The 26,447-nt window shown below is 37.5% G+C and overlaps 1 protein-coding gene across 6 annotated transcripts in view; it reads left to right on the top strand.

Moving 5' to 3' along the window:
• Positions 1–25,217, top strand: part of LOC135221693 (transmembrane protein 47-like) — a 445,877-nt gene extending 420,660 nt beyond the window's left edge. For all 6 annotated transcript variants that reach the window (XM_064259429.1, XM_064259430.1, XM_064259431.1 and 3 more), the window contains 5 exons: positions 2,662–2,848; positions 14,536–14,685; positions 14,855–14,917; positions 15,103–15,259; positions 21,583–25,217. In XM_064259429.1, the coding sequence (XP_064115499.1) occupies positions 2,662–2,848; positions 14,536–14,685; positions 14,855–14,917; positions 15,103–15,259; positions 21,583–21,589 (564 nt within the window). In that variant the 3' untranslated portion in view covers positions 21,590–25,217. The remainder of the gene's footprint in view (positions 1–2,661; positions 2,849–14,535; positions 14,686–14,854; positions 14,918–15,102; positions 15,260–21,582) is intronic.
• The last annotated feature ends 1,230 nt before the right edge of the window (positions 25,218–26,447 follow it).

Raw genomic sequence — 26,447 nt, forward strand, 5'->3', positions numbered from 1 at the left:
TTTCCATTTACTAGTTGTAGTCAACGGAGCGCTTCCTCGCCTATTCGCTGTGTCTTCTGGACTAAATTAAAAGAGGTACAGATTTGGAGATGACGTATGTCAAGGGGCGTAACATCCGAGTGGTACTCTCCTTAGAATAATAATGTCTCGTCCACCGGTAACCATGATCTTGAATAAGACCATTACTCCTTACATCCCTTGGGGGTACTTGTCTCCCAGAATATGAGCGAAAGTCCATCATTCGGGGGAGAGCATTCATCACAAAAAGCAAGATAGGAATGATAAATCTTCTGACTTCAGGTGGAGGACGTATCGGTGCTTCGTGGTGCATTGAGCTTTCTATTTAGCGCTTTGCATTCTTGCTCTTGGTCTTTAATTTGATATCACTAATATCTTTAAATATAAAACAAAATGTTCATTCTGGCTTACCATCCTTCTCAGACACTTTCGTGTCTCAACGCTCTTCCTTCCCTTCGCCACCCTCGTGTACCTCACGTGTATTCTGAAGATATTTCATTTCCAAAGTCCCGTGGCCATAGTCCCACACTGAATTTAATTTGGCGTGAAATTTCGTCATACATTGCAGCATTGACATCCTTCGACTGACATCATTCTCTCGTGTATTTTTAAAAGAAAGGCATCATCGTAAACTCACATATTGTTATCCTCATTTACAATCTCAAGCCGTTTAACTAACTGCCCTCTCTCCCTTCTCTGTCCTTTAAAATTCAGTTCCATATCATTCTACCCTCAGTTATAATCGGTAAACGCTTCCTTACGCCCTTACATGCCACATACAGACATTTCCATTTAACTATAATTTTCTCACATTGTTATAATACACATGCCCATCTAAAAGTTTAGGACTTTTCTCTCGTAGACAAAGGGAAAATTTTCATCGGTTTATTAGCAAAGCCGGATTAAGTTTTGTACTGGATGGTGCGAGACCAATCCCTTCACCCACACTTTCGTTTCTCTTTTTGTCATATAAATTTAAAGGGTGAGTCGAGTGAATGACAATGTTCATATACCAAACGCTTTATATATAGACGGAAATTAAATACCAAATGAATTTCCTAGCTTTATAATGACGAGTTAAACCCTAACAATGCAAGCTGGAATTTCAATCCTTTAAAGACGTGACCCCAGTCCCCGATAAAATCTTTCAGTAAGATCATCTTATTCTGCGTGAATGTCTTGAGAATCTTAACGCACTAGGCAACGAGCAGAACGATTAAAACAACATAACGTAGTTATGAAAATATTGAAGAAATAACTATAATTTTTTCTGATGATCCAGGAACTTACCTAATTGAAACTGACTTTGCTATTAATGCAGCGTTTCTCATGCAGTTGAAATGTTTATTAGTTCAAATCAGGCAGCATTTTCATACATGTACTAAGTATACAAATTTGTTTTTAAATTAGTCACTTTCATGAGTCAGCATTGTATTTGTTTATAAGTCCTTACAGGATTTTCATATCCGTTTAAAGAAGACATGCAGTGAAGTGAGTTGCTCCAGCTCGTATGCATCCGTTGCTACTTTTACGTGGTCAGTCTGTTAGTTGACGTTCTTGGGATCTCGGCAATATTTTGATATCCGTACTGTCTTTGGTCTTTTAAAGACAGTTTTATCAATATCCCCAATTCACGATTCCTGTCCATCCAAGGGAAGCAGCGACCAGTTTAGCTAGTGTTTACTTAAAAACTTAATATCAATAATTCTGTTGATGTACAATTAAGTAAGAAGTTCAACACATGAATTAGGTAGCACGTGCCCTTGTAATTATATGGTCTTTTAACATTCCAGTATTACTCTTTATGTAAAGGATTTGAAATACAGGAAGTAAAATTATGAGAGAGAGAGAGAGAGAGAGAGAGAGAGAGAGAGAGAGAGAGAGAGAGAGAGAGAGAGAGAATAAACACTCCCTGTAGAAAAAATGTAACTATTTTTTGTGGCTAATGGGTTTTTAAAATTTCCTATTGCCAGCCTTCTTTCGAGTAGAAAAATAGTAAAGGACGGCGTTGACCTTTCCTTTTAGGAATTTTGCTCCGTCTTAGGAATTTGGGCCTCTGAAACCGGATTTGGCGTTTTTGACGTCAGCTTAATGTCGATTCTTGCTTTTTTCCGCCTTCGCTATTTATTGGTGGAGAAACTCTCTCTCTCTCTCTCTTTGTGTGGACTTACCAAAGTAATGCTTGGAGTTTATACAAAGAAACGTAAGATATTAGTTATTCATATTCTTAGGTGACTCATTCGCTGGAATGGTTGTCTTTAAATTACGTTACAACTAAATATGCTCAATTGAGCTTTCATATTTCGAGTAATGATAGACCGGTGTGTATTCTTATGAGCACGGAAAGGAAAATGACAAGATATGCGTACTTGGCCTTGGTTTTAACTTGAACGCCGCCATGCATTGTATCAAGAGTTCAAAGGGTATTTATTCACACTGATGAAATTTATAGTACGTACTTTTTACATCATATTTTGCAGTATGCTTGTATACTTAGTAACAATAAGGCTGTTATAATTAAGAAAGATTGCTCTTGAATTAAATTTGATTTGAACCAGGTTTTAGTGAATGTAAATTCATAGTCTGACTTCATCTATAAACATAAAGACCATGCGAGTTTTTATATTTTGTATTTTTTTCCAGGTGATAGCGTTAGTATGCGGCATCATCACAGCTTTCCTGATGGTGTTAGCGCTTTCATCGTCAGACTGGTTACTGGCACAGGGATGGCGCCAGGGCCTTTTCGCCCACTGCATTGGCGATGGCGCCCCAAAACCATTACCCTTCCAGATCAACGCTGAAGTCGGATGTCACACTGCCAGAGACGAACGTAAATATCTCGCCCTCTCTCTTCTCTCTCTCTCTCTCTCTCTCTCTATACTTATATATATATATATATATATATATATATTTTTATATATATATATAATTATATATATTTTTTATTTACTTATTATTTTATTTTTATAATATATGATATATATATAATATATATATATTTTTATATATATATTTGTGTGTGAGTTATATTGTAAGATGCAGATAGGCCCATGGTAACCTTATATACATACATGTTGCACCCATATACTCGTATTTCAACTACTATATACCTCCCATATACTAGTTTTCCTATTCAATGGTGAGCAGGACTACTGGAGTGGTGTTCAAAATATATGGTTGCAATGTGTATATAGTGGTTTTATAGGCCTTTTTATTGTCATATACATAATATATATATTATATCATATATATATATCTATATATATATATATATATATAGTGTACATATGTAATCTGGAAATTAGGATGCTTAGGATGTATAGCATAGAAAAGTTGAGGTTTTTTTTTTTTTTTTTTTTTTTACTGAAGTGAAGCAATTTAAAACTTTAAGACAAATGTAACTGAAATGGTGTAGAAACGGCTGGAGACAGTGGTTTGGTATGCTTCCATGGCTGTTTATTACTTGTATGGATGAAGCGATGCGAGAAAAAAAAAAATACTAGATGTAGGTGAAAAGCTGCAGGGTAAGTAACTACGTTGTGGTTGGACTACGGAATGGTTGATGTTTGCAGATAGACTGTACCGACTGGGGCTGGTGAAGTGAAATTGTAGAATAAAGTGGAAGAGTTTGAAGTGTTTTAACGCTAGGATGGCCGGGACCTTTGATATATACAAAATGGCTGAGGTGTCATTTTCGACACCTTATCATTTCACTCTTATATTTTGAAGTATTGACAATAGATTTGATTAATAAAATGGTCAGTGTCTTGGGATTATGAATTTTAATTAAGAAAATTATAGTTACATAATTTGAACATCCTTAAGAATCAGTTCATATCTTACTCTTTTCCACAGTCTTGTATTACAGTTAGCAACAATATTACTTCCAATTCCACAATCTTTACAAGTTACAAACAGTATTCTTGTTTCATGCTTTGCACATTTACCACACGTAGGTTTTTTACGTAACTGGCAAACTGTGACTGTAGCATTTTGAACAATTTTGTTTTCATGGTACTTCCAATATTTTTTGCTAGTGGATGGCACTTCAGCAGGTCCTGGCAAACTACACTTCCAAACATAAGCCTCCCTAAGAGTCAATGAGGTTTATAAAAATTAATGATTTCCTAGTTTGTTTTGTTTGTTTGTTTGGTGTTTTACATTGCATGGAACCAGTGGTTATTCAGCAATGGGACCAACAGCTTTACGTGACTTCTGAACCACGTCTATAGTGAACTTCTATCACCAGAAATACACTTCTCTTACACCTCAGTGGAATGCCCGAGAATTGAACTTGTGGCCACCAAGGTGGCAGGTCAAGACCATACCGATCTCGCCACTGAGGCACTAATGATTTCCTAGTTATTTTTCCCCTGAGGCAAATTTATAAATAATCCATGTGTTTTTGACTACCATATTAAAAAAGAACATTCTAAGCATTTGGTCAACGACATCTACTCCAACAATATTTGCATTATAGAAATCTTTGACTGCAGGGTTTTTCTTTTTACCTTCAGCAACAGATAAACTATGCGTGGTTGACAAGGGGCATACATACTTATTAGCATTGCATTTGGTAATTCACAAACATGCATCCACTTTTACCCCATTTTTGTGAAATCATTTCTTATGATAGATAGTTGCACAGTACCAACAATTGAAGTTGCTCTTTTCTGCAATTTCCTTGCAACTTGAAGAGATGTAAAAAAGTACTGTGTTTCAAATTATAGCCTTTACTCTTCACTACTTCAGTAAGGCTAAACACAGCATGTCCTGCTAAAAGGGAACACCTAACCTTGAATCTTTCTCTAGGGAATCACATTTACAATAAATTTGTGTTCTGCTTCTGCTAGGACCCAAAATTTAATTCCAAACTAATCAGGTTTATTTGGCATACAAAGCAATGAAAGGGCACCCGTATGTTTAAAGTTTTTGACAAAGGGGTTGAAAATTTCGCTAATGTGTAAATTTGTTACGTTTGATCCTCTCTGACCTCATGCTTTTATTATCAAACCTAATATATTGTATTTACTTGAAGTCATTTCTGGACTTGGCTTCCCCAAATGTTAGTGATCCGTAAGTCTTATTCCACAAGAAATCAGTACTGTGAGATATTCCATACAATCCCCTTGCATATGTCAAAGCAATGAAAGCCTGAAACTTTTCTAAGCTAAATGCCCAGCTTTTATCATGAATTTGCCCTTCACTGTTCATGCATTTGTGAATCTTTTGTAATTTCGTTTCATCGACAATAAGTCTCCAAGCTGAGTATGGTGATTTTGCAGCCACATTTTTAAGTCTTCGATATACCAGGAATAAATGTAAATCCTGCATTTGGCTAGATCTTCCTCTCCGAGATGATGATAATGGTTCTTATACAGTCCCCTTGCAGGCAGTGATAGGATTTCTATCTAAAGAAGTGCTTGCTTGTGTAGTGGATTCATGGATTCATCCTCACCATTAGATATGTCATTTGCCTTCTTGTGTTAAAAGGTCATTGTCACTGTCATCACTTGCAGTATGTTGCTTCAAACATTAAATATAAGAAGCAAAATGAACGAAAAATGTGGTGCCTTTTTAGGGTATTTTCTTGCATTTTACCATAGATAGCCCAGGTGTCAAAAAAGACACCTCGGCCATTCTAGGTCAAATATCAGCTTTTGTATGATAGATTACATAATATGCATGACCAGTAAAATATCTTTGCAAAAAGACATTGTCTGTAAGCCTCAGTATCAAGTCAAAAGTCATTATTGCATGAAACTTATATGAAAATCTCAAGGTGTCGAAAACAACCACCTCAGCCATCCTAGTGTTAAGAGAAAGGATTGTGGAAGAATGAAAGTGGCCCATTCGTATTGGTATTAGATGAGTTGGGCATTGCTACTCAAATTTTGGTTCCTCATCTCAGCAACTTTGAGAGTTGGTTGCCGCTGCCGCCACTACCACAACTTTTTTAACCCGTTACCCGTACCTCCACTACTGTTAATTTTACTGTAAAGCACAACTCAAAATAAATAGCTTTTTTAATAAAACAGAAATTCTAAGACATTTATTGATTTAAACACAAAATAGGAGAAAAAAACTTTTACCCTTTAGGATAATACCCTAATAGAGTAAAAATACTTTGCAAGGATACAATCCTTTCTCTTAACACTAGGATGGCTGAGGTTGTTGTTTTTGACACTTGAGATTTCCTGATTTTAGTTATACGTATTTAACTATATAATTCTTGTCAGATGTTTAAGGGGGCCGGCCGGCTAATGCCCTTTTTTAAGGACAGGACTTTGATATTCATACCACTTAATTAGGTGACTTGGGACATCTCCAAACCGCATATGATTTTCGCCTCTGACCTTCGGTTTTGTGACGCCAGGGCGATTTATCCCGAAAATAACCATTTTTCAAATTCTATCTCCTCCCTTGATATTTAATATTAAGACCTGGGATTACTACCATATATAGACCTGATGTAGACCTCCAATCGAATGAAGAGTTTTTTTTCTAAAAGTCATTTTTTTGCTAGATATGAATTTTTCAATATGGTAAAAAAATAAACCCTATGAATCAGGAGAAAAAAATTAAAAAAAAAATACGAAACAAAAATTGGAAAAAAGGGCTTGATTTGATTGTTCTATAATGTCTTTCTGAGTTATATACCAAATTCCAATGTTATAGCTTTAAAACTAAGTAAGAAGATAGATTTTGAAGGTCAATAAGTATAGTTTTGAGATACGGGCGTTCAAAGTTTTCCTTCGTATTTCTATAAAGACAATGTTAATAAATAATGATTATTATGAATGTATATTTCTTTTTTGTGTATTAATAAACCAAAACTATTTTATTTATCATAATTTAATCATAAATGATGATCCCTTTGCTCATATAACGCAGCCTGGGGCACTGCTTGAGGCAAGCTGGGGCACTCCTTCCTACGCAATTCTCTCTCTCCCCTTCACTAACTCGGCTTATTACAGCGAATTTTCTTCTTCTGTATGTTAGCGAGATGTTTTCCTTGTATTTTCCTCTTTGGCATGATGAAATTCTTGCCCAAAACAAAGATAAACAAACGTAAAATGGAAGAGAATGTCAAGAGGTGAAACTCGAAGGTGTACTCTTTTTTTACAAAGACAATTTAATAAATCATGATTATTATGAATTTCATATTCAATTTTGGGTATTGAAAAACCAAAACTTTGTTATTTATCATAAATGAAGATCTCTTTGCTCAAAGATTGTAGCCTTGGGCATAGTGTTATGTGTGCTGTCAAGCAAGACGGGGGCGTAACTAAGCAACCCTCCCCTCTCTCTTCACTAACTACGCATATATTATGATATTCTGTAATAATACTTGAGCAATTTTTCTTTGTCTGTATGTTAGCGAGATGTTTTCCTTGTCTTTTCCTCATTGGCATGATGAAATTCTTGCCGAAACATACATAAACATACGTAAAAGTGGGCGAATGGCAGAGGTGAAATGGAACGTGTAGACTACTTGAAGTCTGTGATCGCACTAAATCAGGACTGGACTTGGTAGCTGAGCCTGAAGTCTCCTTCTCGACTCGGGGAATGTCTACAGATGCCATTTCTCCCAATTTCTTTGACAATAATTATCAAAATTTACGATAATAGAAGAAATATTGCATTTTCTTGTACGGATCAATGTTTTAGGCTTATTGATTTACGATAACTAATTACCCTGTAACTACAAAAGTAAGAGGAATTTTGACGAAATATTTCGTATACGTATTCTCAATTGCCATATGAAGCTCCATGAATTTTTTCATGACTTTGCATTTTTCGCCCTATACCACCATATATAGGGGTTCCGGCCGGCCCCCTTAAGAGAGATACGAATGACAAGACTTGATTTTCTCTAAAGCTTGAAAATATGTACATGCTAGTACGTGCTACAATGACTGGAAGGATGCTAGTGTCACAGTTGACAAATATTGTGATTACAGTGGAGCCTCTACATACAAAAGTCCATACGTACGAAAAATTCAGGTTACGAAAGCAAAGACGAAGATATTTTTGCTTCTGTATACAAAAATAATTCAGGTTGCGAAAGGGTAAGTCCGAGATTCGCCCGGGCCACTGAGAACAGTTTTAAAACTAGCGTGCCGCCAACTCAGTAGACTCGCCATCATCCTCCCGCTCTCCCATTGGTTCCTGATGCTAGTCACCGCCGTAAGATCCTGCTCTCCATTTTTTACGGCAGCGTCATGTAAAGACCGGAAATTCGTTCATTCACATATATTTCGTTTGTTAACGTAAATTCGTATTAATGATTTTGCTTTCGTTGTACTGTAAGTTACTTTATCGTGTCGTGTGGAAACTTAATTACTTACGTTATTAGCCATGGGTCCCAAGAATGTTGCTGAAGTTCACGGAAAGAAGAGGATGCTTTCTATGGAGAACGAAGATGGAGATAATCAAGAAGTGTTAATGTTTTCTGCCATTTGTTAATGTGTTTTGTAAAGTTTAGTGTTAATGTTTTCTGCCATTTGTTAATGTGTTTCATAAAGTTTAGTATTTATGTTTTCTGCCATTTTTTAATGTGTTTCGTAAAGTTAAGTGTTCGTGTTTTCTACCATTTGTCCTCCTCCTCCTCAGTCGTCACTTTTGGACATCGCCTCACTTGAAAGGTAAGGTTCCACATTTTACTACATACGTACGTACATGTACATACAGTATTTCTTGTACCCTGTACACTAGTACACTTTAGTTACAGGTACAGTTATGGTTATGTTAGGTATTGAATGGTCCAAATTGTTGTATTTCATTGTTTATTGGTCAATTTAGCTTTATTATAAAATTTACTGTGGTGTTTTTGTAGGGCTTGGAACGAATTAGGCAATTTACATGTAAAACATAGTTCTAGATACGAAAAAATCAGGTTACGAAGGCCGCTTCGGAACGGATTAATTTTGTAACCTGAGGCACTACTGTACTTTAAATTATCTTAGTGAGAGGAAGACTTCTCTCCAAGGTATTAGTCTTATGTTGAAGAAGTGTCTTCCTGAAATTTAATTTATTTGCTGTAGACAATAGGCATGAAAAATTGAAGTATTAACCCTCTTGCGCGCAGGCTGAAAATATAAGGGTGTAAGGTACACGACTTTTCCCCTTGGCCGAAAAGAACACGTGCATGGGAAAGTTTTTAGGGTAAGATTCAGTACGTCCGAATTATAACTCATACACACTTCTGGTTAGTGTTATTATGCCAGCAAGTGATTGAATTATTTCCTAAAGCAATCAGAACATCTTTACAAGGCGTAGAATAATGAAAACAATGTGATGAGTGTGAAATTTTTAAGAAAAATCATACATATTTTTTGGAAATAATCATGAAAAATATTATAATTAGGTTTGGGGAGTTTGTTTTATAGATAAATTGTGTGGAAATGTTTTATCTTTCATGTAGAAGCAATATTGTTGGTATGAATGTGTTTGCTAATGAGTGCAATTTTCAGATTTTCCAACCTACTTATGTTTACGTTTTGTATCGTAGCTAAGTAAGCTAGCGGCGTCAGGTTTGCGTTTTCTTCGAGATTCGTCACCTGTCGACCCAATGGCCTCAACTACGTTTTCTGATTGACGCTTTTTTTAGTTGATTTTTCCCGAAAGTAACTTGCATGTGACGCACTGTGCACTTACAGAAAAAATTTATTGACGTGCTACGCGTCATCAGATCACAAGAGGGTTAATTTAGATGTAAGTCTAATATTTTTATAATATTTTTATAATAATGAAGAACATTATTTTTATTGTTCACAAATTTCTGCTTATTTTTATTGTTCACAAATTTCTGCTCAAGTCTATAAAATGCATACATCCTTGGGTTATATGTATGTTAGAGGAAAATTAATAGTTCTTTACCATGAAACAATGAAAAAGGAACTAATATTGGCTACAAGAGATACCAATATTGGTGTTTTTGTATACTGTAAGTAACTTGCCAAGTAACTACATAGCTATAAGTTTCTACTTCCACCACAAAAGGAGTAATGCCTTCACAGAGATCAGCCCTTCTGCTTGCTCCTTTGGATTGTAGCATGTAGTCTTTTTCCTCTAGCTGCTGCTTCTAAGAGGACCAAGGAAACAGTTTGTGCTCCTTCAACTTCGTTCCCTCAAGGAATGGTCTCTCCTCTGCTACAGCATCCTTTTCAGGGAGGCAGAGGCAAGTTCCAGTCACGACCTCAAACTAACATTCCGTCAGTGGGACCAACAAAGAAACCAATAACCAAGACCTCTTCTCATAAGTGAGGATCCAGTCCTCCATGCTACAGTGGGAGCCAGTCTACAGCAATTTTGGACCAAATGGGCAGAAAAGAAGGCCAAACCATGGGTTTTGCAGGTCATCAAAGAAGGGTATTCCATCCCCTTCAAGGAAAACCCTCCCATTAGTTTCCTCTCCCATCAACTGGGAGTCTACTTCAAATACTGAGAATTTACTGCCCTGTCAAAAGGGGTCGATTCCCTTCTCTAGAAGGGAGCGGTGGAGTTAGTAGAAGATCGTGGTACAAAGGGGTTTTACAACAGTCTATTTCTAGTCCTCAAATCATCGGGGGGTTGGAGACCCATGCTGGACATCAGTGTCCTGAATTTCTTCATGAAGACCACAAAATTCAAGATGGAAACCAATCATTCAGTCCTTTCAGCCATCCATTAAGGGGATTGGATGGCAACAATAGATACGCAGGACGCCTACTTCCATATCCCCATACATCAAGAATCCAGGAAGTATCTAAGGTTTATGTTCCAGGATAAGGTCTTCCAATTTTGGGCACTGTGTTTTGGCCTGTCAACTGCTTCCCAGGTTTTTACCAGAGTTCTCACTCCACTGGCAAAGTGGCTGCACCTGGCAGGGCTCAACATTTGTCTGTATTTAGACAACCGGCTTCTTCGGTCCCCATCGAGGTCAAATTGCATGGAGGACCTTCAAGAGACTTCAGTTGACCCAGAATCTGGGTCTCCTGACCAACGATACCAAATCCCAACTAGTCCAAACTCAATCGATTCTATAGTTGGGAATGTGGATAGAATCTCAGAGTTTTTGGGCTTTTACAGCTAACAAAGGAGTCCTATCTTTTCTACAGAAAGTTCAAGAGTTCCTCTCTCGTCTATCGTGTACTGCCAATAAGTGGATGAGCCTTCTGGGGACCCTCTCATCCAGCTGGCAGAGAAGTATCCAACCACACTCCTTTGTGTTCCCGATCACTCAAGAAATCACAGAGGACCTCAAATGGTGACTCGTAGAAGGAGGGTTTGCAGAGGGGAAGCCTCTGTTCCCTCTGAATCCCAACCACACGCTATACTCTGACGCATCGGATCTGGGTTGGGGCGCCATTCTGGAGAGTGCAGAAGTATTGGGGACATGGTCTAGTTCAGAGAAGAACTTGCACACAAACGTGAAGGAACTCAAAGTGGTTCATTCGGACAACATGACAGCGATAGCATATGTAAGAAATCAAGGAGGGACACACTCATTCTCCCTGTTTGAGGCAGCCAGGGATCTTTTCCTTTGGGCTCACAACAATCACACCAAGATTGTCACTAGGTTTCTTCAGGGAAAACTGAATGTCATCACAGACAAGTTAAGTCATTGCAAATAGGTCCTACTAATGGAGTGAACATTGAATCCACAGATGTGTACTGACCTGTGTAGACAGTGGGGGAACCATCAATAGATAATTTTTGCAATGACGAGGAATTATCAACTTCCCCTACGTTGTTCGCCAGCCCCCGGATCCTCTTGTGGACAACAGATGTGATGATCCAGGATTGGTTAAATCTGACGTTTACGCATTCCCAGCCTTTTCAGTATGGTGAGGGATATAATAAACAAATTCTGTTTTCACAGCAACCTCTTGATGACATTATTGGCCCCCTTTTTGCCACAAAAAGAGTGGTCAAGACTTCTGCCACAGCAGTTAAGTCTACTCAGGCAACCGCATTTTCACCGGTTCCATCTAGGGCTATCCACTCTTGCTCTAACAGGCTTCAGACTGTCAGGAAGCTAGTCAGAGCGAAAGGGCATTTCAAGACCAGCTGCGGAGGCAATGCAAAGTGTACAGCTAGTGCAGAAGACATATCTCCTCAGAAGATCTAATACCACTATAGCCCAAATAGCAGACTTTCTGCTTTTTTTTAAGGACTTCCCAACAGATAAAGGGATATAGGGCCATGCTAAACTCTTGTGTATAGGCACAGGGGACTGGATTTGTCTTTAGACAAAGACATCAGTGACTTGATTAGGTCTTATGAGATGACCAAGAGGAAGAAAGCTTTACTCTTGGAATCTTGATGTTGGATTCAGGGCCTCCATTGGGAACCCATTCAATCTTTTAGCTTTAGGGATCTAACAAGGAAGACGCTCTTTTTGGTGGCCGTAGCTACGGCTAAAAGAGTGAGATTCATTCCCTAAACAAAGATATGAGCTTTTTACAGGGAGGTGCAGTGTGCTTAATCATTTTGGGTTTCTTAGAAAAAATGAAACGTTGGCTAATCCTTGGCCTCACTCCTTCAATATTAAGTCACTGACTGTTATCCTCAGACTTATGGATCAAGAAATGACTGTGCCCCATAAGAGCACTGAAACATTACTTGGAAAGAACCTAGAGAATGCAAGGCCACTCTCCAACTTTTGGTGCTCGGTCAAGGACCCATCACGTTCTGTTGTCTAAAAACACCCTGGCTTTATTTTCCTGAGAAACGTTATTTCTGAAGCTCAGTCAGAAATTTCAGAGTGAGATTTTCCTATTTGTAAGGACAAGGCCCATGAAGTGAGGACAGTGGCCACTTCCATGGCTTTCAGAAATAAAGTATCTCTTGCTTCCATTGTTCAAGCTACATTCTGGAGGTGTAAATCTGTATTTGCTCATTTTTATTTACGTGATGTTGAGAAAGTTTATAATAATTGTAGTGCTTTAGGACCCCCTTTCTATAGTAGGCATGGCATTGAGGAACAAAGGGTAGGAGAATATACTTATGTATTCTAGTATTTTAACTTGCTTTGACAGTGGTCGTCAAATTTTGCGAAGCTTGGGGGTACTTTGTACCTAGATTACCCACCAATCATGTTTTTATGCATGGGTAATGGTGATGGTGATTGTTTTTATTGGTGTTCAGGTAATGTTTTTCTTCTGGTCATATTGTGTTGTTGCCCTGAGCAAGAGCTTGTGTTTTGGTAGGCTTTGGCAATCATCAGCATACTCCTCAATTGCAAAGCATCCCAATGAAGCAGAGGTGACACCTGGCTTTATTCCCACATCTCTATGGGTCGAGATGAGCACTGGCCAGAGGTAGTATCTTCCTGCTGGAGCTCTCACCAGGTAAGGTTACAACAAGCATTTTGTTGATGCCAGCTAATTTACTGTTACCAATTCATCTCTATTACTGAGTGTTTTTAGTTAGTATATGTCTATGATTCTCACCTCCTGTCAATGTGGGATTCAGCTATGTAGTTACTTGGTAAGTTCTACATACAAAAATGACATTTTTATAATAAAATTAGATTTAGCATACTACATGAATGGAGCCTGCCCTCCTCCTCCGCTTATGAACACAAGGCAAAAAAACCAATGACGGCTTAAGCTGTGCTGTACTTATACTTCCCCAGAAAGTGGGCAGGGCCAGTTACCTACTCAAAAACGGAAGACTCGCTAACGCGAATTTCATTGTAAGCTGCAATGAAAGTAGAAACTTACAGCGTTTAGAAACTTAACTCAGTTATGTATGTAATTACTTGGTAAGCATATACAAAATCTATTTTACATATTATAAAAAAAGTCATTTTTTAGATGTGGAAGGAACTAATATTGACTGTAATGAGACATTAAGAGATAGGTATTTTGTAGATGTGTGGCATTTTTTTTAGATCAGGATGGATGGATGTAAGATATTTTGGGCTAAAGCCCAGGCACTGGGACCAACAAGGCCATTTTTTAGACCAGTACTTGTACTCAAGAGATGTAGAGGAGGAGTTACAAGTGCATGAAAGTTCAGGGAGATATTTTTTCTTTAATATAATAAAGATAAGTATTCAAAGACAATAAATGTGTACAATATAGTACATTTTTGTTTTAGATTTTTTATAATTTGGTGACAGGTCCTCTTGATTAAAGTTTTGGTAAAAAGTTCCAAGGTGCTTTGCAGTGATTTTTGGTGCTTCACTTCTTTGTAAGGAAAATGTTTAATTGAACTTAAGCACTTTCATGTGCAGATAAGAGTACTGTAACCTTAATAATTGTTAAAATGTAAGCCAACCTTTTAATACTTTGTTGTCAAAATCCCATCATGGATGTGTGTTCAGTTTTTCCTGAAGTACAGCATTTGAACAATTGAATTTGATATTCAGATCGCGCAGATTCATGAGTACTGCATCACTTTAAAGTCATATATCTCTTTTATCTAGCTTATATATGAGTCTTTGCTATAGTCCTTAGTAGAGCAAGAATTAGTAGGAAAGTACTGTAAAGTAATGTCATCTAACAGAACAATCTTATATTACAGCTTACATTATGGCAAGTGCAGCACTGTGCATCATTTGCTTGTTCCTGGATGCATTTGCAACCCTAATGACTGGCCTGGGTCTAAGTAGTAACGATCCTGCTGTCAAGACACGCTATTACCGAATTGCTGTTTGGGTTATGACGGTTGCTTGTGAGTACTATAATTAATTTATGTCTTGATATCAGTTGCTGAAATCCATCTAAAGAATAATGCTTGGAATGTGAAACTGCAATACTGGTAATAAAGGTAACAATAGTAAAATAAACTAGCCTTATTATTTTTTAAATTACTTTTCAATGTGACTTAAATTCTGTTTCAGTGATCGCTATCCTTATTGCCCTCATTTTGTATCCTGTTTTCTTCGCCCAAGAATTGGAGCTTGGTATGTAACTATTAATCAAGAATTTATCACTATTTCAGTAAAGAATAGCATTAGCAGTGTATATATTAGTGAGGAGTACTAGTTGCACAGTGGCTCCATAAATGATATAAACAAAAAGTGATAAATATAGGATTTATATAATTGGTTATCAGTGGATTGTATTTTTATACTGAATTTGCCTGTAGGTAATCGAACCTTGTGGGAGTTTGGATGGGCTTATGGTGTTGGTTGGGGTGCTGCCATTTTCCTCTTTGGGGCAGTCGTATTGCTACTTTGTGACCAGGAGGAGGAAGAAATATATTATAAGGAGCGCACTATCATCCATGCTGAAAATGATTCCAGGTAAGAAAATCCTGTTGTAATACCACAATAAAAATTATACTGTAGGACACTCACAAGAATCACATATTTGAATAAAGTGAGCCAAATTGAAAATGTTGGTTACATTAGCAAAAGGGAGATAATACAGTTTCAAACTTTGATTTAAAATAGCATTCAGTTTCTTGGCCTTACTTGGAAGGAGATTTATAAGTGGCACATATATAAGATGCACTTACAGTACCTGCTGTTTTCCTGAATATAGCACTTATATTTTAAATGTACAAAATTATGCTGCAGTATTTGAGTTTTTAGTTTATAGTAGTTCAACTCGAGGGTTTTAAATTATTTACAAGGTTCTGATGTTCTAAGATCATACTTAGTATTTCACTGTTCTGTTTTTAGGTTTTGTAATTACAGTACAGTGGAACCTTGGTTTTTGTAAATAATCCATTCTGGAACCTCCAACGATATCCAAAACATACAAAAACTGAAACAATAATTCCCATAAGGAATAATGTAAATAATAAGGCATTCCAGACCCCCAAAAATATTTTTTTTAATATATTTTACAGAAAATAAACTTAGTTTTACATACAGAAAACAATGAGAAATAAATATAAATGAATAATAAAAATTTAATATCACATTTACTTTTATGGAAGACTTGTTAGCGTATGAAAATGGAGGAGGAGAGGTTACTGTTTGGAAGAGGAATCTCCTCCAGAACGACTTCAGGTATCAAGAACCTATCTAGGGTTACTTCTCTACATTTTTAGTGGCAGTCTGTGGATACTTTCCCACTTCATTTTTTACTGGCACTAGGAACAGCTTGAGAGTCGCTTGACCCCTGTTGAATAACAAAACTGTCCAGACATTTGTTACTGACGTTTCTTCAATATCTGCCTAAAATGAATCAAAGTGTCATTAAACATGTTAAGAGACACGGATTGCGACGTCTTTGTTAGGATGGTAGTCTTAACAAAATTTTTTACATCACTACTTTGCAAACGTTTCTTTAATCACTGAAGTAGGCACAGTATCCCCTCTCTCTGGCAACATAACTGGCCACAATTTTCTCCAAGCAGAGTTCATTGTCCTGGAAGTCAGTCTATGCCAAGACACATCTATAAGGCTTGTGCAGTTGAAGATATTGAAGTGCTCCTTCCAGAACACTCTTAGGGTCAATTCAGTGTCTGAGGTCATTTTAAAGCACCTTTGAAACAGTGGCATGGTGTAGAGTTTCTTGAAATTTGAAAAGATATTATTATTATAAAAGTAGTTTCACCAGACCACTGAGCTGTTTTAAAATGCCAGCTCTAGCCCTTAGGCAAGAACTGGGACCAAATTGGTCATTCAGGATAAATAAAAAAAACTGCACCAAGGCCAAGATCTGTTGGTCCATGAGCTAAATGAGAGGAGTGGTATTAGGGGGCAAGAACTTAACTGTGATGAATTTAAATTCATCCAGCAACTGGTCTTCCAAGCCAGGAGGATGTGCAGGAACATTGTCCAGTACCAGGAGGCACTTGAGGGGCAACTGATTTTCTTGCAGGTATTTTTTCCACTCGGGCCAAACACTTCATTGACCCACTCAACGAAAATTTGCCATCCAGTACCAATAGGCACTTGAGGGGCAATTGATTTTCTTGCAGGTATTTTTTCACTTGGGCCAAACACTTCATTGACCCACTCAACAAAAATTTGCCTCTTGACCTATGCCTTTTTAATGACCTTCCAAATAACAGGCAGATTATTCTTTATCACATTGTTTTTCTGGAACACTCTGGGAGTTTCAGAGTGATACACAAATAGGGGCTTCACTTTGAAATCCCCACTGGGATTCCCACAGACCAAGTGTGTTAGTTTATCCTTCACAGGCTTGTGCCCTGGCAATGAACTTTCCTCCTGTGTGATGTAGTAGGTCCGCTTTGGTATTTTTTCCAAAACAGGCCTGTCTCGTCCCAATTGAAGACCTGTTGAGGGAGGAATCCTTCAGCCTCTAGAGACTGAATAATCAGTGAATTCTTTGGCAGCATGCCTAGCCTAACTCGCAGCCTCCTCATGCCATACGACATTAGGTATGCCAGTACGCTTTTTAAGCTTTTCAAACCAGCTCTGCTGGTCTTTGAGAAAACTTTATCACTCGGAGGAGATACTAGATAGTCTCCAGCTGAGGCTGGCAAAGGAGCCATCGCCAAGGGGAAATTTCTCTTGGAACCTCTGACAAAAGAGACAAGAATGTTCGAGAACCACTTTGCTTGAGGCCACAGAGGTGCCACCAGGGTCATCCTGAGATTTTGAGAACTCTTTACTCTGTTCGGAACTTGATGGATCAGGCAAAACCGAGAGAAGGCGTACACCTCGAGATTGTCCCAAGGATGCTATAAGGCATCCTCTGCTAGAGCAAGAGGATACGGGACCACTGAACAGTAAAGCTCCAGCTTCCTGCTGAAGCAAGTGGCAAAGAGGTCTAGCATAGCCCTTTCCCAAGCGTAAAAAAGCCTGTCTGCCACATCCTGATGCAGAGAACACTCGTGCCCAGGATTTGGTTACGACGACTCCGCTTGTCGACCACCCACTGATGCAACTCGACTGCCATAAAAAAGTTGAAGGGTAGTAGATATCCTACCCAAAGAACATATGCCCATTTCTCTGCTCCAAGTAACTGCCATTTGACCCAATAGCCTGTCAGGCATCCCCCTCCCCATAGCAACGGAGAGGGAGGGGCGCCCACTCTACTCACGACCCCCTCTGCCCCCTTCCTCTAGAGCCCCTCCCAGCTTTGAAGGGGCAGGATAAAAAGGGACGTTGTTGCTGTCATGACTTTGATGGGGAAGAAGACGTAGGGAACTCTCACAAAAGTCGACTGCTTGGATCACTTGACAGGAGAAGACAGTAGTCATGTCTGCCGTTGCGGAGGACAAAAATGAGCCTCTGATTTGGATACCGCCTGATGCACTAGACTCTCCTTGGTATCTGCTCGCCGCCGGTCGATTGCACCTTCCTACTGAGTTCTTGTGTAAAGAAGCTGTGACTTTAGGAGATCCCCATTAGGGGGAGCCAACAAGGACTCCAGATCTACTGACCCCACCACCTCAGACAAGGCTGCATCCCTCCTGGCTAGGAGAAGGTTGGCCCAGAAAGTTGCTCTACGGTGGCTTTGATATGAAATGCCCTTCGCATCAGTGCAATAGCCTAACAAAGGAGGAAGAACTGACTAAACCTCGTTCTGCTTGATCCAAAATCGTGGCTACCACAGTGGACCATAAATCCAGCCAGGAGACAGTCTGGAAGATGGAAGAAGCATTAGCTAGCCAAGGCCTTTTGCAATGAAAATGACAGACCTTCTGACCTAACCTGATCCAGGGTCAAACAATGTTCAAGAAGAATCATGTCTCTATTAAGGTGACGGGACATCAGCTGAATCACATTAGTGGAATAATACTTCTTATGCCACATGAGAGGAGGAGGAAGAAACTTGAGGACCTATTGGAGCATAGAGTGGTGTCATGGTCCAAAACCAGAGCATCAGCACGTAGCAAGATAAGACTGAGCATGCCCCGACAAGGGAAGCTCAAACGAAGCCTTAGAATCTTGCCTTGTGCCTAGTAGGGCCTCTACAGTGGTCCCCCGTATCAGCGGGGGATGCGTACCAGACCCCCCAGTGAATAGTTAGAACCTGCGAATAGTTGGAACCCCTATGAAAATGTTAAAAACAGAATATTTTGTTAGTTAAAACTCAAGAAAAACCATTAAAAATTTGTATACTTTATTAAAGTTTTATCACAAAAAGTACATTTTTTTATGAAACTGATAAAAAAACCCAGGAATTTGTGGATATTTCTCATAGAAAACTACTGTGAATGCGTGAATTTTCCGCGAATAATGCGGGGAAACGTTCCCGAGAGAAATCCGCGAATGTGTGAGTCCACGAATCCAGAGAACTCGAATAAGAGGGGTCCACTGTATACCCATAGGGGTCATAGAGAGAGGTCAAAGAAAGACTGGCACGACACGAGGTTCTATGCCTGGTCAGTGACCAGCTTCCACTTTGTATATGCATGAGTTGCCAGATGCCACAGATTCCTTGCTTTACAATCTTTGATTGTTTTTAACTGGGGCCTCTTTACCAAGACAATAATCATAAAGAACATGTTAATTTTTACCAAGTTATAAATGCGGCTCAGTGGCGTGGTTGGTATGGTGTTTGCGTCCCACCTCAGTGGTCGCAGGTTTGATTCTCGGCCATTCCATTGAGGAGTGAGAGATGTGTATTTCTGGTGATAGAAGTTCACTCTTGACATGGTTCGGAAGTCACGTAAAGCCGTTGGTCCCGTTGCTGAATAACCACTGGTTCCATGCTACGTAAAAGCACCATACAAACAAACCAAGTTATAAATGTTTGTTTTAATAATCTTAATTTTATTTTGTAAAATTATAATTACACTCACAGAATATCATAATAGACAAGAACTAAAATCAGCAATATATTCCTTGGATGGGAATGGTGGACATTCCCCTTCAACATCTCATGGCAAACTAAACTTTCTCTCCAGTACCAATTAGATATCATAGTTGCCATAAGAGTTGCGGTTACAGGCAGTCCCTGGTTATCGGTGGGGGTTCCGTTCTCGGCAGGGTGCTGATAAGGGAAAACTGCCATCAACTGAAACTGCGATTTATGGCGCAATCCGGTTAATGGTGCTTCTGTTAGGTATGTTATGATGCCATAACTCTATTAACAGTGCCTTATGTAGCTGATAACAGAAACTCTGTGCGTTATGGCGCTAGGCAAGTGCAATAAAACCAGGTCACCATTAACCGAGTCGTCCGATAACCATGGACTGCCTGTATTAATTTATTGCCCATGGAAGTAATCTGAACACGTTTTGCACAAAATTCGTTGAAACTGGTCCACTCACAAATGGTTAAAGTGCATCCAGCATAAAGAACTTGAAAAGTCTATGGATACAGGCAGTCCCTGGTTATTGACAGGGGCTCTATTCCTGACAGCATGACGATAACCGAAAATCAGTGATAATAGTGCCGATCCCCATTTATCGGCACCAATAAGCAAGCAGCGTTGGTCCTAAAAATTCAGTTGTCACTTGTCAAGTACCATAAAACTGGACCACTGATAACCAAAGACTTCCTTATTATGAACCATGTTTCACCAATGCTCCCGAGAGGAGGTTTAGTAACCTTGAACATCACACATGCACAGATTATCTCCCTTGCTTTTATAGGGATCCAAGGTTGAACTAATGACACCTGCCTTCAGTGCCCTTACAGTTGTCAGATAGAATGGATACCAGGTTGTTGATTGGGTATGGCAGAATTTTATTTACTGTACTTTGAGTGCTGGGAGCATGGATCAGTTTGTAGTCATGTTACACTCAGACCAGGATGATCTTTTACACAGTAGTGGCCTTTACCACTCTCTATACCAGCCTTTTATTAGCCTACATTTTCTCTGGCCTTTTATTAGCCTACATTAACTCTGAAACATCAGGTAACTCGCATACCCTCCCCCTCTGTCATCAGGTAACTCTCATACCCCCTCTGTCAGTGTGTGTATGTAAGTTTTGTTGTTCACGGACATACAGGATCTTACACTGCAGTTCTTTGCTTCAGTAAGTTTGGTTTTGACTGCTTAGATAGAAAGGTATAAGGATTTTATATTGCAATTTTGGATGTTTCACTGCAATTCTTAAGTAATACACACACAAAATATCCTTGCATGTGATAGGTTTGCTTTAAGAAGTTTTGGCTTCTGAGATGGAAGCACATGGATTGTCTGCATCAATTTTAATAGATTACATTTCTGTAATTATTTTTACATTTCTGTAATTAATTTTTTTCCCAGTTGCTATTCATATACATCCACTCCCAAGGAAGAAATGGCTATTGAAGCATCAGCCTAATTGTGGGAAGTCTTAACTCTTTCAGTATTCCAGCAACAGGTTTGATATGTCCCTTGCTGGGCTGTCAGTGAATTTTTAATGATCTGAGAAAAAAACCCATTTCCATTCTGTTGTGAACTTACTGAAGTTAGTGAGTTCTTAAAAGTTTACTCAGGAGGCAAAGAATTTGTTCTTAGTGATGTGGTGTTTTGCACCTAATGACCAAGCTACTTGGTCCAAGCAGCTAAAGGAAAAGTGGCTAGTGTAAGTAGGCTCAACCCCACCCCGTGCCTTTACCAGTAATTAATGACCTACTCGGCTCGTCATATAGGACACTTATATTATAAAAAGACTGGTTTGTATACTAAGAAAAATACAAATTTAAACAATTTAAATATTTTTCTGTAAATACATTCATCAGTGTTGAACCCTTTTTTTCAGGGCTTAATGGAAGACATAAGCAAATAGGAGTAGTGATTTTTATTATAACTACATATCTTCATGCTATGAAGATTACTGCTTTTAATAAAAACTGTGGCTAAAGAAGAGAAGCACATCCATAACTACAACAGTGACTGGAAAATGAGGATAGCATCCTGGTCAAAGACTGTGGGCACCTGTTGGAAAGTTATAGTTACTAATTCACTGTAGGTACCAAGACCCGAGATTAGTTAGTGCAGGTACCAAGACCTGAATTAATTGCAAAATCTAATTAATGTAAAGTGAAACAACCAGGAAAATAAGTGAGGACCAGTATGTAAGTTTTAAATCCAGAAAATTCCTTTTTAGCATATTCCTTTCCTTTTTGTATTAATGGCAGTTGAAAGTTTTGTCTGTCTTTATGACCACAGTACAGTACCACCTAGTGATGTGGTGCCACAGGTGTGTATGGCCAGTGTGCTCTCTATTGTGTATATTTCTTGTATACCTGCAGTTTCTACTTGGTCTTCTTCCATGCATGCACCCGTTTTCCTCAAAATGTCCAGCATCTTAGGCATAAGTTTTTAATGCTCATAAATTCCTGTCAAAGAAAACTGTGGGCATGAGACATTGAGTAAGTCATGCTTCTGCGCTGGGAATAACCTTGTAAAATGTGTTCCTTCCCTTTGAGCCAATGTCTTTCTCTGTAGTGGACAGGACAATTTAGACAAAAGTTCCCACCTTGTGTAATTGCCAATTACTGACCAAAGATCAGTGGACTTGAAAAAATATAGAAATTTTTTAAAAATAAAATGGAGGCCAAAGCATTCAAGTGTGAATTGCATTTACATATCTAACTTACTAATAGGGATTTGTTCATAAATTCATTTAGTTCAGAGTTTCTTTTTAATGTATATTATGTGACTAGTGGGACAACTGTAGTAATGAAAAATGTTTTAAATTCTATCATGGCCCAATTTAATGCACTGTATTTCATGAAAGATGCAAGTCTGTAGTACACCCTTGACTTTGTAGACATTTGTACTGTATGGCAGTACTGTAAGTTAAGGTTAATCTTAGTACTTTTGTACTTTTTATGTAATGAAGATCTCTCGACTTTTTATATTTATTGTACAGTGAAAATTTCATGTTAATGTGTTCTGGATTTGTAGCTTCAAGTTTGGTTTCAGTTATTTTCCATTCCTTTATTACTACTACAACTTTCACTATTACTACTACCATTATCAACTTTCATTACCTTGTAATATAAATAACTAAATAAGGGCTTCAAATGATTTAAGCAAGTAAATGTTTTCTTGAAAATTTTTTAACAAAAATTACTCTAACAGGAATTTTATCTTCAGGATTAACTGTTAAAAATATGTATTTATTGGGTTGAGGCCTTTTTTCAATACAACCATATGGTTTCTCTGCTTAAAATCCTTTATCAGTAATTCAGTAGCCCAGGTGCAGCTTCTAATGTAATTTATCGACTGTGCTCTGTATCTTGACATGAAATAATAGCTTCATGTTTTATTGTAGTAAATGCCCTTGATATTATCAGAGGTTTAAAACCAAGTCAGCACCAAAATGCTTCAAAGGTACAGAAATAGTTACATAATGTTGGAGACTGAAAAGTACTAAGATAGTTCTAATCACATTTAAAATGCAAGCTACTTAATGCTGACTCCGGCTTTAAGCCATAGTTTACATGATTCTCAGGCAGTTGAAGGTTTGCATAATAATGGTAAATAAATGAAAGTAAAATTCAGATGTCATGTAGTGACAATCATTTTCTTACTTGCACAAAGTACCCTGTTTAGCCCATTCATGTAGAGTAAGCTGTATCAAAACTAGTGGAAACCTATAATAGTTGAAATGTAAATTTGTGCACTAATGAAGTATTGTACATGTAAAATACGAATGTTTTTTTAACTGTGACATTGAAAAGGATAAGGCATCTGCTTCCAATAGAGCAGTGGGTTCTGGAAGGCAAAACAATGGAGTCTGCCAACTTTTTTGTCTGTCATAAGTACACAATGTGCTATAATAATTGCAGGTTAACCAAAACTATGGCTGTCTACCTACATTGTGTATTAAAATGGGAACTAATTGTGATAAAACTAATACAGTTATTTCTTAGACAGTTGTTGACAATATATTTTATACCAAATATAATTATTTTATATTTATTTCTTCTGTACTTTTATGTTGTACTTTACCCCAAAACAGTTTTGAGTTTATTTTGAATTTATACCTAAGAAATAGTCCCATAATCATTGTAAGCATACTACTATAGACTATTTTTTAATCATGTCCACCCTATTAATTACAGTAATTGCTTTGTATTTGTATTAACGAAGGTAGTTTAAAATTCCTCCACTTTTAAGAAAGCATGATCCTCAGTTAAGCTGGACAATACGAAGACTATCCATGTGCATATGCCTGTTATTCAAATACTACTGTTACTTCAGGTTAATCTAGCCTGTTGTAAGTCATTACATAAAAACCATCGTGCCAATTAAGACAAATTGTTCTATCCTCCTTTGTTAAGTGATTTACTATTCTATTTGATATGGACATTGTATCTTTAAACCCTTGCCTGTTGGTATTGCCATTTTATCCTTTTTCATTATACCTTTTGAGAACTCTGTAAAAGCAAATCCATATCAGTGTTTCTGAGGCTTGTAGTGCACCAGCTGTGTATATACTGCTTCTCTTTCTATTTTCATTGTATACTGAAGTGCCAGTGATTATAATACTATATATAAGAAGCAACTATAAGGTTGTGAAATTAGTAATTGGAGTCCTTCATTTACAATTTTCAGAACATCTTGCTCAGATGGTATACACTTATCCCTGTTTGTAACAGAGTATACCAAGAATTTTGAACTTCAGATTTAGTAGAAATCAAGGAAAAATTTAGTCAACAGATAAAATATAAAATACTGTACTAGTCTTTTTTTTCTTTTTTTTTGTGTTTCTAAATTTCTGGAACAGTGTGTTTTAAACTCTGTTGCAGTTAATAATCCTTAGGCATATGTGAAGAATTGTAGATCTGATGTTGAAACTAGTCATTTTTTTGAGTCACCTGTGCACAGATACACCTCAGAAATATGTAAAATACATAATTATGAAACTTATTGTTTATATTCGAATTGGCAACAGTGTATCACTCATTAGGGATGAGCCAGATGACTTGGTTATTGTGACAGTTCTGATTTGATATGACAATACACATAAAATTTAAGTGTTGCCAAAGAATTCTCTTATTTTAATTACATTAATGTTCTGTGCTGTATGGACATTATCACCCAGCCTGAACCCAGAGAATCTACTTGCAGGAAGTGTATATTTCAAGTTACAATTTTTGTACTAATTATAAACAGCATGTCTTGTATTCATGAACATTATAGTAATGTTCATTTACATACCTTCCTGAAGCTGGGAAGATTCTTTTGATTAGTCTTTGTTGCAAAAACAAAAAAACAGAGGCTGATCATTTTGTAGCAATAATAACAACTTAGCTCCAGGTGAATAACTAAATGTTTTTTCACTCAAAATTGTTTCACCAATTTACTGGATTGTTTAAATGGTATGTAAATTCTAGATTTTATGTAAAAATACAAAGTGTTTAATATATTATTGATATACAAGTAATCGTTGTTATTTACCAACACTAAGGACATCAAGCCATTCTAACAGAAATAAAATTAAACAAAAATAACCCTTTCAGATTTTGTTGATGGGTTTACATTATTTGGAATCTGGACTCAAGAGACATCGTCGTATTAAAGGTTTTAATAAATTAATTCTAAAAGGTGTATAGAGTATAAAAATTTTTTAAATATCACTGAATGAAGAAAGACTTTGTTAGCCAACCACACAAAAGGCATTTATTCCTAAGGGGGCTATATTATTTTGCCTTTCCTACATGAAGTATCCTCTATCACAAGCTGGAACAGACATAGAATCTTGATAAATAAGGTATAGTTAAAAAAAAAAAGAGGAGAGAGTGGGGGCTGCCCATGCTCTTTCACAAGCCAGTCTTTTCTTCTCAGAGTGCTGTTAGGAATTTTGGATGAGTCTTTTGGACATCTTTCTCTTAAGGAGAATAAACAACACCAACTCCAGTATGAGAGTAGTAATCAGTCATGTAGCTGTTGCATATCACCCATTTGGTAGACCCAAATACAGTTTGTACTGCATGTAGAAGAAGGGAATGATGTACTCATGCCCTTCCTAGTGATGAATTTGTAATGCCATCACCCAAGTTGGAGGAGAAACATGGCAAGAGAAGGAGAAAGCCTAAGAATGGTTTGCTAACCCTCGCTAAAAGAGTATCTTGCCACCAGATTTAAGGATTATAATGATATAAGAATTATGTACTTCAGTAAACTTAATGCTAAAATATTTATGGTGAAAGAAACGTAAAATTCTTAATATAAAATATATTCTTTCGTTCCTTACATGAGATCGCAGTGCATTCACCATTTATCATCTAGTGTTTCATACAGTTTTGTAGCTTAAATGTCATAGAAGACAATGCAACCCAAAAAATTATATGAAAATAACAAACAAAAGATTAGGAATATTACTCTCTTATCTTCGTATAGTCAGGTGTTGCTCACGTGATCACTCGATGACATCATCATCATGATCACGACCGAGACCCCTTGATAGAAGTCTTATGGGGGGGGGGGGGGGGGGTGGAATATTAAGACTTAATTATCATCACTATTGTTATCATAATCAGTCCTCCTTTATCCCTCTCATTATTCCGTTTTATTATATATTACGATTTTCTTCATAATTCTTATATCATAAAAATTCTTCAATCATTGGCTTGTCGATGTTGTGATGCAATTGGGAAACACTACTTTTCT

Source organism: Macrobrachium nipponense, chromosome 3 (genome assembly GCF_015104395.2).
Source record: "Macrobrachium nipponense isolate FS-2020 chromosome 3, ASM1510439v2, whole genome shotgun sequence".
Lineage (NCBI taxonomy): Eukaryota > Metazoa > Arthropoda > Malacostraca > Decapoda > Palaemonidae > Macrobrachium > Macrobrachium nipponense.